The sequence below is a fragment of the Myotis yumanensis genome, unplaced genomic scaffold, assembly GCF_028538775.1.
Source record: "Myotis yumanensis isolate MYYU_CA2020_CCGP unplaced genomic scaffold, mMyoYum1.0.hap1 SCAF_3, whole genome shotgun sequence".
Classification (NCBI taxonomy): domain Eukaryota; kingdom Metazoa; phylum Chordata; class Mammalia; order Chiroptera; family Vespertilionidae; genus Myotis; species Myotis yumanensis.
In genome coordinates, this window is record NW_027223754.1 from 38145869 (window position 1) to 38161684 (window position 15816).

Genomic DNA, 15816 nt, shown 5'->3' on the forward strand with positions numbered 1-15816 from the left:
AGAGGGAAAGAGTGTTAGAAACATCGATGAGAGAGAAACATCAACCAGCTGCCTCCTGCACACCCCCTACTGGGGATGTGCCCGCAACCAAGGTACATGCCCTTGACCGGAATCGAACCTGGTCCCCTTGAGTCCACAGGCCGACGCGCTATCCACTGAGCCAAACCGGTTAGGGCAAGGGAGTGAAATTCTTATTCTAAGATCTGGTCTGCAGCTTCTTTTCTTACAAGTTACATTGCATTTTTATGTACTGTAAGCCAATTTGGCTAGTTTTGTTACCATTTCAACACTTGCAGAGCCGTAGCAGAACAGTATAAAGCAGGGTGAGACACAGGTCCTCTCCTCAAAAGGCTATAAAAATTGTATAACTATAAAATTTAATAAAACTTGGCAGAATTATAGCAGCTTTACAAAAGCAATAGGAATTGCTAATTAACTCTACTTTTGTATACTGTCACCTTTTGAACTAAAGTATACAGTTTTGTTAATGATGAATTTTAAGATATTTTCTTTTCTCCGGTTCATTGCAGTAGTCTTATGAATCTTAAGAAAATTGTTAGTCCAGAAAGGTATTCTTTAACTGAGAGTGAGTATTAGAGACAGTTCCTGATGAAAGCATTGTCCTTTTGGTTGGAGGAAGGGTGTTATATAATTTTTCACCAACATGTTTCAGTTTTATGATAATTCTCTGAACACAAAACAAGGATTAGGCATCCATAAGTAGGAATATAAGGAGAAATAACCAAAGAGTGGCCCTGATGCCACCCAAATTTACTAACAGGACAAGCCTGAGGCTTAAACCTTCAAATCTTTGTGATTTGAGTTCAACACATATCCCACTTTTAAATGCGAAATTATTTACAACTAGACAAAGGCAGAACCACCCTGCTAAGCTGCATTTGTCATGATTTTTAGATAAATTAAGAAGAGGAAAAAGGCCAGCAGGTCGGTGAAGCTGATACTAATGTCGTCCCAGGGTTTCCAGCCTGAGTTCCAGGAACCTCTGGGAGGAAAAAGTGGCGCAAAAAAAAAAAAGTTGATAATAGAGAGGATGCTGCAGCAACTTGACTGTTTATCACTGACTTCTTTATGCCCTCGAAGGATCTTTCACAAGATGAAGTGAACACCTGGGTTGCTTCATGACCACACTAATTTTCAGGGGTCACTTCCTTAAAAATCTTAGCGCTTCCCTTCTGCCTACCATGAACTATGAACTATGGTAGGTAGTAGTACCATGAACTATGGCCTTTGATTAGGGAGTGTTTTTCTTTCCTTCATTTTGCTTTTGGGGCTGCCATGCAGTTTTTTTTATGCTGCCAAACTCCATTGCTCCAGTTACCAGACCTACTAGATACTGCAAGCAGAGTAGGACTACAGAAATACCAATATGCTAGTAACTATAGCAATGTTAAAACCTCACAGAAACCAACCCCTCTCACCTTAGAAATTCTCAACGTAATACCTTGATATGTAAAAATTGTTGATAGCTCACAGTTACCACCACCCCACAAGCCTTAGGATGGCGCTTCTCATCTTGGCTATAGCTTAGGGTCCTTTGGGGAGCTTTCAAAATACATGTATTATGCCCTATACCCACTTCCTGAGATTCCAATTTTATCTGGGATTGGACATGGCTGTCCTAGTTTTACTAGTAAAGTACAGCCAACGTTGAAAATCACTACTCTGCGGAGACCTAGAGTATTCCGCAGAGTAAACAAAATAGCATGGGCTTCTTCATTATTTTCACTCCCCTAAACTTTGTGGCACTGCTTTATAATTATGTATAATACTAAAAGAATTAAAAAATATAATGATGTCTCAATTAATGTGGAGACCCGTGGCTTTAATTAGCACCATGTATCCAACATGGTCAGTTCTGGATGGTCTTCCACATGACAGTGATTATTGGATTCACTTCTTATTATCATTTCATAAATGATAACTTGTATTTATAATACAGGTCTAAAATAAAATCCTGGGAGAAAAACCCAGTGTGTTAATTTTAGTATGGTCATTTTAGACTATCCTTTATCATTTTTATTTTTCCCACACGCCTTTATTTTGGTGAGTTCGTGAATTATACCAGCTGGTCTATACCAAATATATGGAACCTACAAATACCATTAGGGATATGAAGCTTAGAATATTTAAATATATTAGGTTAGACTAGTTTGTCTGGTCAGGCATACAAGTATGTTTTCCCCCAAAAAAGTTTTGCACATAAACCAGGAATTTTCCTGGTGCCCATCCTTTCAAATTATGAGGAAGATGAAACAGTTCAGATGTTCTAGACAAGAGTGAAAATGGCCAATGGTCTTCTACAAACAAAGAATACTAAGAGCTACATAGTATTCACCAACTCCACATTCATGTTTAATATTAAATAATAGAAATAAGCAAATATAAATCTTATTCCTCAGTTTGAACAGCCCAATGTTAGTTTGTATCATGAAAGTTAATGATCTACCTAATCATATATGCTCCTGAGTATTCTTCTAGGGAAAATTACCTACAGCCATCCCCTGCCTTTTATCAGTTGTTAGCACAGACATCTTTGGATACTGGGATTGGGATGTAATACCTGGAAGAGAAGGTGTAACTTTGTCTATCCTATTAAAAAATATGCCTCCAAATTAAATAGAGCACCATATATATCTACATACTGAGTAGACCCATGGATTGAAGTCAAAATTCCTCACATTTTTCAAATTATTTACCTTTTATGTAATACAGCTGATAAACAAAAAGTGAAAATATTTTATACATTTACTTCAACATTTTAATTTTTTATTGACTATTCTGGCCTGGTTCTATTGCTTAGGATTACATGTAAATTAAAAAGAACTTGGATGGGAGCAGACAAACTCACTGTGGATAATTAATAGTTCTCTTATAAATGTATCTATAATAAAGTCTCCCAAATCATCAAATTATTACTAAACATGATGCCAGAAAACCCACTAAACAGTCAACATGTGACACTGGCATGGAAGTGTGCTAAAGAGATGTTAAGACTTTTTAAAAAACCAATATAACATTACTATCTACACTCTGTAAAAAAAAAACATATAAAAACCCTTCTTTGTTGATAAGGGAAGAAACAAAACATGGTAACAAATGATTTCTTTTTCTCTAAGGTGGGTAAAATTGAGAACTTTTTCCTCTTTTATTTTAGTTTTCACTGATGGTTTTATGAACTATTAATAAAGAGCATTGTCTTTCTAAAATTTGCATTGCATGCAGTTTGATTAGTTTTTTCTAGATTTAGCACATTATCAGATGCACATCTTTCCTGGGCTCTGCTGGGTTATCATGTTGGTTCAGCAACAGTAATTGAGTTTTGGAATTACCTTTTTAACTCGGGGCTGTGCTACATTGCAATGATTAAGCACACCTTCTGCAGGAACAGCCAGGATAAACAGTCAACTTGGACTTTTTAAATTCTCCTCTTTGAGAATCTTTACAGCTGATTACTTTGGTATCAAGTGGTGTCAGAGACTGTGATACTAGAAGCATAATTACAGGCTTGATTCTGCTCATTTTCCCACCAGCTCTTCAAAATGCTATGGGCCGACTGCTAAGATCTACCAACTAAAGTTCAAGTGCTAATACTATTCATAGCAGACACTTCTTAATTATAAAGAGAAATAAAAGTTAGTTCATCGGAACTTCTCAGGAGGTTGTAACAAAGATGATGTTTCTTAAATAAAATAAATGAGAGGTCGGTGATGGAGTGCTTTGCTACTTTCTGCCCATTTGTGACAGACCATGTTTGTCTTTCCAGCACTGTTCAACCTCATACCAGTGGGACTGCGTGTTGTTGCCATCCAGGGAGTGAAGACAGGGTTGTACATAGCCATGAATGGAGAAGGTTATCTCTACCCATCAGTAAGTAACATGCCGTCGTCTTTGGTCCTTCTTTCAATGTTTGCAAAATAGCAATAGCAATAGCAGCAATAACAAAATGAGAAAGTCCTGTCTATTGCCTCTGCCATTTTTTATCTTTGCTGCAGTGTTGTGGAAGCTGTTTATTCCTTATTCATCAGTGTTTGTTAATATCAGCATATCAAGCAGCAGAATGACATTATTACTTTGCAAAATTGTGTATTTGCATATTTTAAAAAGTGACCCAGTTTATAGAAAATTGAGCAATTTTGAAAGAGTTGATGTTAATGTAATCTTTATATTTCTATTTAGAAATGTACTTGTCTTTGAGAACCTCTTGTAAAAGACTATTTTATAAAAAGAGAAAGAATTAATGTGAATTCTGAAAAGAGAAGAAAAACATTTAAAGGGACTAGTTCTTTTAAAAATAAGAATTCAAAATGTGTAAGCATTGTACTGGGAACATACTTCTAATATCAAAATGTATATTGCTTTTAACTCTAAGCAAGCCTCCTTGTTTTGTGTTTATAAAGTTGAGCACTTTTCCAGCCATACAACTTCTTCTGGAATATTTACTCTTTACAAATAATTTGCGTTCAGATGTGCTGTATACAGACATTATAATGCTGTTAGAGTTCATTTCCGACACAGGTTCCAGTATTAGAGACCCAGATGAAAGTACTTCTTTCGACTACCCTTTGAGCAAAAAATCAATAGATCAGTCATAGTGCCTCAAGGAAAAATGTTTTCATTTGCTTTTGTTGTTGTTAAATACTAGTTCTGTTGTTGTTAAATTACATCATCAAAAAAACTACATGTAAATACACACACACACATTACGCACAGGCACACACATGCACACAGAACTTAAGCAGAAACATTCTCTGGGGCCTCCCAAGAAATTTGATAAATTTTCTTTAACAAATCTGGAAAATCTGTCAAAGAAAATAAAATGTGAGTTGTGGATTCCTTTTGTGGTGAGGTGGGGAATGCTCTTGTTAATTTGGAACCTTCTTCTGAGTTCCCTGAAGGTGTTCCTGCATGCAGACCTGGCCCCACATTATGCAAATTGCATTCTGTTACATAAGATGAATATTCAACATCTGCAAGCATGCTCAAGCTAGAATTCCCTATCCCCCTTGAGGAAAAATTCGATTTAGAGGAAGATCATTTTCTAAAGATGCTTATTTCAGATTCAAATCAACTTTATTGGTTTGACATTTATTCTGTTACTTTTGTTTCTCTTCCCCCAAGTGATCTTTGAGATGCCTAAAAAGTATTAGATTCAGTATGTGCCATAGCCTCTAGTCCTTGGCTTCTGTTGATGATTTTTTTAAAATTCATATTTATTGTTGAAAGTGTTGCAGATGTCCCCTCCCCCCACATTGACCCCTCCCGAGGTCACATTGTTATGCTCTGGTATATGCATTGATGTCAGGAGAAATTTAAATGCTTCTTTTACTTTTGCTACTGAGAGAGATACTTTATATTTTTTTTGTGATGAGGTTGTGCAAGTGTGCTATTTTTTTTCAAGGTAGGAGTATATGCGTTAGCCTAAAATATAAGGGAGTCCTGGTTATATTTGTTGCAATGTAAGCAGTGCAGCAGGAATAGAAGTGAGGAAGGCACCAACTGACTGGCCCAGTCTTTGGCATCTTAAATAGGGCCTCCCTGCCCAGGAATCACATCTGTTGGCATCAGCCCTGCCCCAGGAATTGTCCTAATGACAACTTCAGGCATCTCCTCTGCTCTCTACTCTCTGATTCTCCTGTTACTTGGCTTCTGGACCACCCTTTGGTGGCTTGATTCTCTGCTTTGCGGATCTTGGTTTTCTCCCCTTCCCATCTTTGACTCTCTGCTCCGAGACCAGGATCTGGAAAGAGGCACTCTATTCACCCAACCCCGACCCTAAGAGATCCCCTCTGCCCAGACCAGGCCCTTAGGATCCTCAACAATCTTGTAGGAAAAGAACTTAGATAAAAATCAAATGAAATTTCCAGTTTTTACTAATACTGCTTAAAGTGCCCTGTGTATTTCAATGTAATAAAAATTGAAGTTCAAATATTTTGGCAATAAGAATGTTTTCCCTCATTCACTCACTTATTCCATAATTAGTTACTGAGAGCCCACTAAAATAATAATATAACAGCACAACACAACAATTATTATACTATGCAATAGTAGTTCTACTTATAAAATAATAATAACCACTATATGTATATAGTGCACTCTGAAAGCACTGATTTCAGCACTTTATAGGTTAGGTCATTTCATCCTTAGAGCAACCTATTAAACAAATACTTTTAAATGATGATACTGATGTACAGAAAGGTTGAGAAGCTGTGCGAAGTCATCTAAGTAGAAAAGACAAAATTTGAGCACTATTAGTCTGACTTTTTTTAAAAAAATATATTTTATTGGTTTTTTTTTTTTACAGAGAAGAAGGGAGAGGGATAGAGAGTTAGAAACATCGATGAGAGAGATCGATCAGCTGCCTCCTGCACGCCCCGCAGTGGGGATATGCCCGCAATCAAGGTACATGCCCTTGACCAGAATCGAACCTGGTACCCTTGAGTCCGCAGGCCGACGCTCTATCCACTGAGCCAAACCGGTTCGGCATAGTCTGACTTTTTAACTGTTTCATACAGTATTGCTTCCATGTGCCAGACATTTTCATAAATGGTCTGGCACCTATTCTAGTAACAACTTATAAGCATGTGATGATGTAATGAAAACCAGTAGGGATTTGGTACCTTGGGAAGTAACTTCATTCTAGATATTAAAAAGTATAATTTGAAATAATCTGTTTTCTTTATAGATTCTCAAATAAAACAATACAAATCATAAGAAATTCTATGTATTCAAGAAATGTTTGATATTAAATACTATGCGTTAAATATTCTTAAAGTGCATTACATGCAACATTTGGGCTTTAAATTTAAAAGCCAGGGTGGCTAACCCAACTAAGAAGTTTTGAACTAGGTTGAGTAAATTTTTTTAAAGGAGAACTCCAAGCTCAGGTTTAAAGAAAAAAGTTAATAAAGATTTAAGTCTGGGAAATGAAGGAATCTGTTTTAAGCTTATACCCACTTTAAAATGATCAACTTAATGTTTGTGGAGTGTAAACCAATGTCTAATATGGGAGCAATTTTATTGAGAATGTAGGCAATGAAATACTCAGAGCAAAGTGAATTCTGTTAAATGAAAATCACACTAGTGATTTGACACAAGGTAGATATATTCCTCTGCGTTTCAGGAAGTAACTCTCATCATCCCTGGCCATCCAAATAAAGATATTTAATTTGTCAGGTAATTCCGCCTCAGTGGGACAAAACAGTTATCTGACTGAGATGTAAATATCACCTTTCTTATGCCGAAGCTACTTGTCACCTATGGAATCTTTTCTTTAATATGACAGCAGTGATTTCATTTGTGGTCATAATGATTGTAATATGTTCCTTGAAGATGTACCCCAAGAGATTTAGTGTCAGATATAAACAGTTTCCTTGAAGGTAAACTGCAGTGTTGCAGAACAGAAACTGACAAGGAAATACTTTGTTAGAAAATGAGTCTGTAGTGGTATCTAGGATAAAAATGTATTTTGGTCAACTATAAACTATTTATGGTGCTGTAAGGAACAGTCAAGTTTTTTTTTTCCTCTTCAAAACAACCTATGACTTAGAAAGACTAAGAGAATCAATCCTCTGAAGTAAATTCTGAACACTGAAGAAAAACATGAAATGATAAAAAAAAACCCTGTCATTCCTTATTTGACCAGAGACAAAGAATAGCTGAAGTCATTCTGATATAAGAAAGAGGAGTAGGGAGGAAGGGAAGGAAAAGAAACTGATAATACAACGGGGAAAGCCCTGGGCTTTTATCAGAACTACTGGATCTTGGATCTGACAGCGGATACTTGTGTTATCATGTCGCAGACTCTCTGGGTCTCAGTCTTCCCATCTGTAAAATGAAAGGGTTTCCTGAGATGCTTTAAGTTAATATTGAGGTTTAAAATTCTGGTGTTAGTCTGGTTGATTTTTCTGGACGATGAAGGAAAAGATGTACATAAAATGTAGAAAGATTCGTTAGTGCTGTCTTACCACTGGCTGGCATTTATGAGAATATTAGTTTCCAAATGGTGCTCTAAATGTTTCTGTTACCTAGAGGCTGCCATCTGGGAGGCAGTAAGCCCTGGTATTCTCCTGAAATTAATATTGCATTTGAGTCTAATAACAAGTAGAGAGGAAGATAATCCCTTTTCATGTAGATTTTTATAATGAATCAAGAGAATGCTCTGCTACTGTGTTTTGCAAATAATTGGGCCCAAAAGAATCACCTGAGGAGAGGAAAAAGCAGATTCCATGGATCAACTTCCAGCTAATTCATTAGGTCTGGTGGGAGGCCCAGGAATCTACCTCTCCCACCTTCCCACTGGTGGGTGATTCTAAAGCTCCACAATCAATAACCACACAACAAGCATCGCTGCAATGGCCCGTGGGGAGAAGATGACAGCTTTAGACCAACTGGTGAGAGTAGAGTTGAGGACAGTGGTAGACAGACTAACCAGGCTCAAAAACCAACATGGAATAAAATAAATCATTTGGTTTTCCTAACTTCACCTCCTACTAAGTTGAGGTTTAGAGAAATTCCATACTCTTCTTAACTAATGCAGCAACCCAGAAGCTCTGGGACACCTGGATACTGTCACCTCTGTATGCTGGGATCAACCCATCCAACAATGTACAATGAATGTGAGCATAGTGATGAAATGTTCTTTAGTTAAAGGAAAAAAAGATAAATGTGATGTATTATGCAAAAAGTATTTTCAAGACCTTCCAAGTCTTTTCTACTTTACATGGGATAGTGTTCTAATATCACAGTCATATTTCAGAAATATATTCATAAGCCTCTTTTACCAAGATGGTTCCACCTCCCCTCCTCGGTGCCAGCAGACATCTCTTACTGATGTGTCTTGAATTGTGTTGCTCTCCATCTGTAATTTTTCAAAGCCTCCTAGACAGGAAAGCCTCAGAGCTCCTCGCTTCATTCTACCATTAATTGTACGTCTCCATGCAGAGTTCAAATTCTAGCCAATGGGTTGCAACAATGTCCTTTCTTCTTATCATTGGCTCTTGTGTTCATTGTTCAAGTTTGGGCCATAGAAATAGAACTGCTTTGATTTTTCAGTGTGGTACTTAATTTCCCCCGAAATCTTTCCTTTCTTCCCTGAGAGTTACTAATACAAAGGCATACAACCATCACACGCCTGTATTTCTATGCACATGGAGTATTTTGTGTGTTCTTTGTCCATCTTTGGTACCCACCCTGTCTCTTTGAAACACATCTATGCACTCTGTCCTCAGGAAGCCACTCACTTTTTATTCTAGTGCAGGTAGGCATATCCTATCCCTGTCTCCTAGTGTTTTTTCTTTAGGTACCAAGCAGTGCGTGGGATTAACCACATAATCTGGGCTACAGTGACCATCACTGGTAATCAATATCCATTATAGGGGACCAAGGGCATTTGACGACTGCTTATCCTGAGGACCAGTCTTTTGTTATCTGATGTGACTCCTAAGAGGAGGGAGGCAAAACTATAACCAAGCAGGATCCCAGATTTCTCTGGATATAAAGAGGTACCCCTTTCAAAATGGACATTTTTTCATTTTTCATCCCTCATTCTTCATTTCTCTGAATGGTGAGTTCTTTACCTTAAAAAATATATTAAATTTCAGGTGATTATTCATGTCTCTCTTATTCTAGCAATCTATGACTTTGACTCTATATGCATGTTTTTCTACAGAAACAATATCTAACATATATATATATATATATATATATATATATATATATTTGTGTGTTTCATTGGAATTATGCATATGCTTAAATACACATTTATTCACATTGTTATACTTCTGGTCAGAGTGTTTTTATTTCTTTTTATAAATGTTAAATGATAGCTCTTCAATTTACACATATTTTGAAACTTTGATATGCTTAAAAATATTTTTTATTAAGTTTTCCTATGCTTTTTCCCACATCATTATTATTTGAATATATTTCCCAGGTTGAAAATAGCTATTATCTGTTCTTGGCATTTTGACTAAGATAATTTATAGCAATAAAGAAGCAAGTACAGTACTTTAGTAAATTTCCCTTCAGTATTCATATAATTCCTACAACACTGAACCTCAATGCACAGTATACAATTGATTATGACAAAGGAAAGAATGCCTTCATTCTACTTATGGTCACTTACCATAGAGAAAATGCCCTTCAGAAACAAATACAAATGATAGACTACATATAACTAAATTTAAGTAGCCTTTTGGACAAGGCTACTTGTCCAAATATGAAACATCCCATGTTTTCTATTGTTAGGTTGATAATGGGCAATACAAAGTTGGGCAAAAGTAGGTTTATAGTTATAAGTATGTGAAACAGAGTCTATTCTTGTATTGTTATTTATTAGTTATTGTATTATTTTCCATATGAACAACTGTAAACCTACTTTTGCCCCACCCTGTATAAAGCAATAAATGTACCTTTTTAGGCTATCCAAGTTCATATGCCATTTTATGGAGTTTAAAGGAAGGAACTGAGGTAGAAAAGATATGAGAGCTTAAGAGGAAGGAGAGGGAAAAAAGATAAGTGAAAAGAAAAGCATATTAATCAGCAATAGGAAGCTGATTGGGAAAAGGGGAGAGAAAAGAAAGAGAAAGACGAGAGAATGGGAGGAGGAGACAGCAAAGGGAAGGAAGTGGGGAGAACATATTACAACGAGAGAGCAGAGAGAGGCCCATGCCTTCTGCTCACTCCATCAAGCTATTGGAACCCACCTGACCCCAGCTCCAGCCTCCCACTCGGAGGTGGAAAAAACAAAATCTTCCCTCCTGAAGTCTAGTCTAGAGTTTCCAACCACACCCACAATACTTTTTCTGCTCTAGCTCCGTACACTTTCACCTGTTTCCTTTAACCTCCTCTTTCAGAATGGTTAATGTCATTCTCCAGACAAAGAGACAATATGGCCATGTTTAACTTCTAAAGGATTATATCTGTGACAGTGAGAATTAGTAGAAAAAGATCAGTGTCAGTGTGAAAATCATGCAATCAATAGTCCAGATGAGGAATGCTGAGTATACAGGGTGGGGCAAAATTAGGTTTACAGTTGTTCATATGGAAAATAATACAATAATTAATAAATAATATAATAAATAATAATACAAGAATAAATTCTGTTTAGCATACTCACAACTGTAAAACTTACAGTTCCATTGCCCCAGTCTGTATACAATGGAATATTATTCACTTTAATAAAAAAAGAACGGAGATTCTGCATTGGCAACAATATGGATAAACCTGGAAGACATTGGAAAGTAAACTGAAGTGAGTAAGATACATAAAAAAATAACTGCATGATCTTGCCTTTGTAATCTAAACAGGTGAAATACATAGGAACAGAGATTTGAAAAGTGGTTGTCAGGGAAGTCAAGGAATAAAAGAAAAAGAGAATAAAGAAGAGAAAACTAAATAGGGCTTGCAAACTACAACCATTTGTTTTGTTTGGACAGCATCAGTCTGTGTGTGTGTTTGTGTGTGTGTCCGTGTGTGTGTATGTATATCTAAGAGAGAGAGAGAGAGAGAGAGAGAGAGAGAGATCTGAATGTCAGTTCTTAAATTTAGAAAGGCAGACACTACTGGGCCTAGAGACATTGGTGTTGGCAACCCCACAGTGAAGGGACTGGAAAGAAAGAGAGATATTTGAAAGTGGTTTTTGAGGAGTAATAAGAACACTGAGGTTGTCTGGGTATTGGAGGTGACAGAGTCACAGCTCGCTCTGATATGACAAATTCAGAATCTGGTGAACTGTGATGCTTTTCCCTGAGAAAATAGAACCTAGAAGGAGGAAGGGACTGGCATGGAGGAATGCAGTGCCCTCAGTTTTATCCAAGTGGGTTATAATCCCACTGAATGACTGTTGCATGATGACCAAGCTCATTCATCAGGGAAGAAACAAGTCTAAGGGCTGTCTGAGGAATGGTGTGTGGATAAAGAGTTGTTCTATGATGGATGGTGATTGCTTCCCTTTTCCTCCTGCATGTGAATCAAAGATGAAGAAATGGGGTGAATAACACCTACATGGGTAAAGTTAGATATTAGAAATAAAAAGCTTTATTAAGTAACGTAACTTCTTAAAAAGCTTCCTAATATATTTTCCTTGATTCCTAAGTTTACATAATCAATAGAGACAGTTTTGGACACTGGGTATAGAGGAGAGAATTAGCTGGAATTAAATTTATAACTTGTGTCTTTATAAAAATGATGATAATATAGGAAGAGAATATTAAGCCTTCAGATAGTCTCATAGTGGTTCTCATTCCTTAACATAGATAAGACTTATGCTGATAACATTGCAAATATCTAAATCCCAGAACATTTACCCAAAAGATTCCAATTCAGTGAGTTCCATGTGCCTCAAGAACTGATTTTGAATATGTAGCCCAGGCATTCCTTGTGTAGGTGCCTAAAGGAATATACCTTGATAAACATGGTGTACATCACTGTCTCATGAACCATGACTTTAATGTTACATTATTTTATACTTACCTTGAGTAAATGCTGCTGTTGTTAATGACGGTGATAATAATGATGACAAATTCATGGTCCATTTCAAGCCCCTTGAATAAGCATAATGACTTGACCACAAGTAATGCTCACCTTTTCCATTAACCAAGTGAACTGGCCTTTGAGTAAGTGTGTGGAGAAAAATCCTGGTTGATTGCTCTGCCCAGTCTATAAAGAATAGGACAAAAAATGTGTCCTTGAGCATCAAGATAATGTAGAGCAACCTTGAGAAAGAAGAACAAGGTTAGAGGGATTACAATACTGGGTATCAAGTTATACTACAAAACCATTGTAATCAAAACAGCCTGGTACTGGCACAAGATCAGGCATATAGACCAATGGAACAGAACAGAGACCCCACAAATCAACCCAAGCCATTACACTCAAATAATATTTTACATAGGAGGCAAGAGCATACAATGGAGTCAAGATAGTCTCTTCAATAAATGGTGTTGGGAAAATTGAACAGGTACATGCAAAAAAATGAAATTAGACCAACAATTATACCATACAGAAAATAAATTCAAAATGGATAAAAGACTTAACTGTAAGTTGTGAAACCATAAAAATCCTAGAAGAAACCTTAGGCAGCAAAATCTCACAAATCTCTTGTAGCAATGTGTTTGCTGATACATCTCCTAGGGCAAGGGAAACAAAGGGAAAAAATAAACAAATGGGACTACATCAAAATAAAAGGCTTCTGCACAGCAAAAGGAACCATCAACAAAATGAAAAGGGAGCCTACTGTATGGAAGAATATATTTGCCAATGACACATTTAATTTTCAAAATATATAAAAAATTCATACAACTTAAGAAAAGGAAGACAAACAATCCAATAAAAAATGGGCCAAGGACCTAAATAGACACTTCTCCAAGGAGGACATACAGATGGCCAAGAGATATATGAAAATGCTCAAAATCACTAATCAACAGGGTGATGCAAATTAAAATGACAATGTGGTATCACCTCACATCTGCCAGAATGACTACTATCAACAGATCAACAAATGACAAGTGCTGGCAAGGATGTGGAGAAAAAGGAACCCTCATGCACTCTTGGTAGGAATGCAGACTGGTGCAGCCACTATGGAGAACAGTATGGAGTTTCCTCAAAAAATTAAAAATGGAACTGCCATTTGACCCAGTGATCCCACTTCTACGAATATATCCTAAGAGTTGGAAAAAATACATGCATCCCTCTGTTCATAGCAGTATTATTTACAGCTAGTAGATCTGCAAGTGGCTCGCTGATGCTTGCCTCAGCTGGCCACCCCTCCCACTGCCACTGGTAGCTCTCTGCCTCTCCTAGCTCACTGCCCTGCCCTCCTGTAGCTCTCCGCCCTCTTCCCCACCCTCCTGTAGATCTCCACCCGCTGCCCTGCCCTCCTGTAGCTATCTGCTGCTTGTAGATTGGTGGTGATGTTATGGCATCCCAGCTAATTTACATATTCCTCTATTGTTATATTAGATAGTTAAGATCTGGAAACAGCCTAAGTGGCCATAAGTAGGTGGTGCGTTTACACAGTGGAATACTATGCATCTCTAAAAAAAGAAGGCTCTCTTCCCCTTTGAGACAGCATTGAGGGACCTGGAGCATACTATGCTAAACTAAAACCGGTCAAAGAAAGACAAGTATCACATGACCTCACTCATATATATTTTGAATCTAATGAACAAAATAAACTGACGAGCAAAATAGATCCAGACACAGTGAAGTATGCAGCAGACTGACAAATTTCAGAGGGAAGGGGGGTGGGGGGGGAGGTGGGAAGAGATTAACCAAAAAACTTAAGTGCATATATACATAACTTACAGACAGACAGTAGTGTGATGAAGGCCTGGGGAGGAGAGAAGTGGGGGTAGGAAGTAAATGAGGGGAGAGGGGGGAACATCTGTCGTAATTTCAACAATAAAGATAAATTTTAAAATATAATATATAGAAAGACAGGAATTTTGCTGAGACTTGAAAAAATGAAATAAAGAAAAAAATAAAACAAAGTAAATATTGAATTTCAAACCAATAATGACTGGTTTGCAATCCTGAAAAAGAGAGGTGGTTTTTATCACATAAAGTTCGGGGGAGAAATCGGCCTGAGAATCAGCGTGGAGGCCAACAGGCACCTACTGAATGGAAGGGTGTGCTTTAGGACAATGGCATCCTGTCAGAGAAGGTTATAGCTGACCACAAATCTGAGTTGCTTCTGAAGTGATTGCTTTTTAGATTTAAAGAAAAATTACTAATGAAATAAATACAGGAGTAGCAAAAAGTGGGTTTACAGTTGTAATGCAAATAAATAATACAATAATTAATAAATAATACAGGAATAAACTTTGTATTTTGTATATTCACAATTATACACTTCCCTTTGCCCACCCATATATATCTATATTTAATACATTGTTTACTTTTCCTAGCCCCCTATTTTCTCTGAGATAATTTTGTTTTCCTTTAAGCAGGGCCTTCCCACACAAGTCCCATTTTTGGAACAAAGGAGACTTCCTTCTCCTTCTGTAGGACCCTGGTGTTTGGCCCACACTTGAGCTTCTTTTCTGGGTCTTATATATAGAGAGTGGATTGTCCCATAGGAGCCCATCATTATAAAAATTTCTTAACTGTACCACAGCCCATAATATCTACCTAACAGAAATGTGGACACAGCTACCTGATAGCAAAAGGGTTTGTCTGAAATGTGTGGAAGACCATTTCTACACTTAATGACTGATGAACAAGTCAAATACTTGATATGGATGAGTGTATTAATGAACTTGTCTATTCATTCATTCAACCAACATTACTGTTTGCCTTTCAATGGCAGCTATTGTGCTATAAGTGCTGGGGCTTCAAAGATATGTGAACTATTCCAGATTTAAAAATGAACAAACAGACAAAAACCACCTAAAATCCAATAGATAGAAGGAAATCATTTGGAGCACATCTTGACTAGCTGGATTCTATTTTTCTCAGAATCTATGATTCCATGATTATATTTGTACATTTCCTATCTCTTCTTTGATAGTGAAGGGAATGTAAGAAGTATTCAGTATGAAGTTCCTGATTGATTATTGTGAAGGTGGAATTAATTTTACCAGCATATTTTATTAAATTATTCCTTGAATGCCCTCCTGTAAATGATATTTATTATGCATGTCACATCATATTCACCCCATTGAAAAACATTACTAGTAATTATTGGCAAAGAAGATATGAGTCTGTTTATCTCTCAAGTCTGAATTGCAGGAAAGCACTTCTTTCCACATTCCTTCCTGAAAGAGCATTAGAAACTCAGAGACAGTGCTCAGACAC

The 15816-nt window shown here is 36.9% G+C and overlaps 1 protein-coding gene across 3 annotated transcripts in view; it reads left to right on the forward strand.

Annotated features, from left to right (window-relative positions):
• The window catches only part of FGF14 (fibroblast growth factor 14), a 552631-nt gene that overhangs the window by 432477 nt on the left and 104338 nt on the right, over positions 1-15816 (forward strand). For all 3 annotated transcript variants that reach the window (XM_070408635.1, XM_070408637.1, XM_070408636.1), the window contains exon 3: positions 3785-3888. In XM_070408635.1, coding sequence (XP_070264736.1) covers positions 3785-3888 — 104 coding nt within the window. The remainder of the gene's footprint in view (positions 1-3784; positions 3889-15816) is intronic.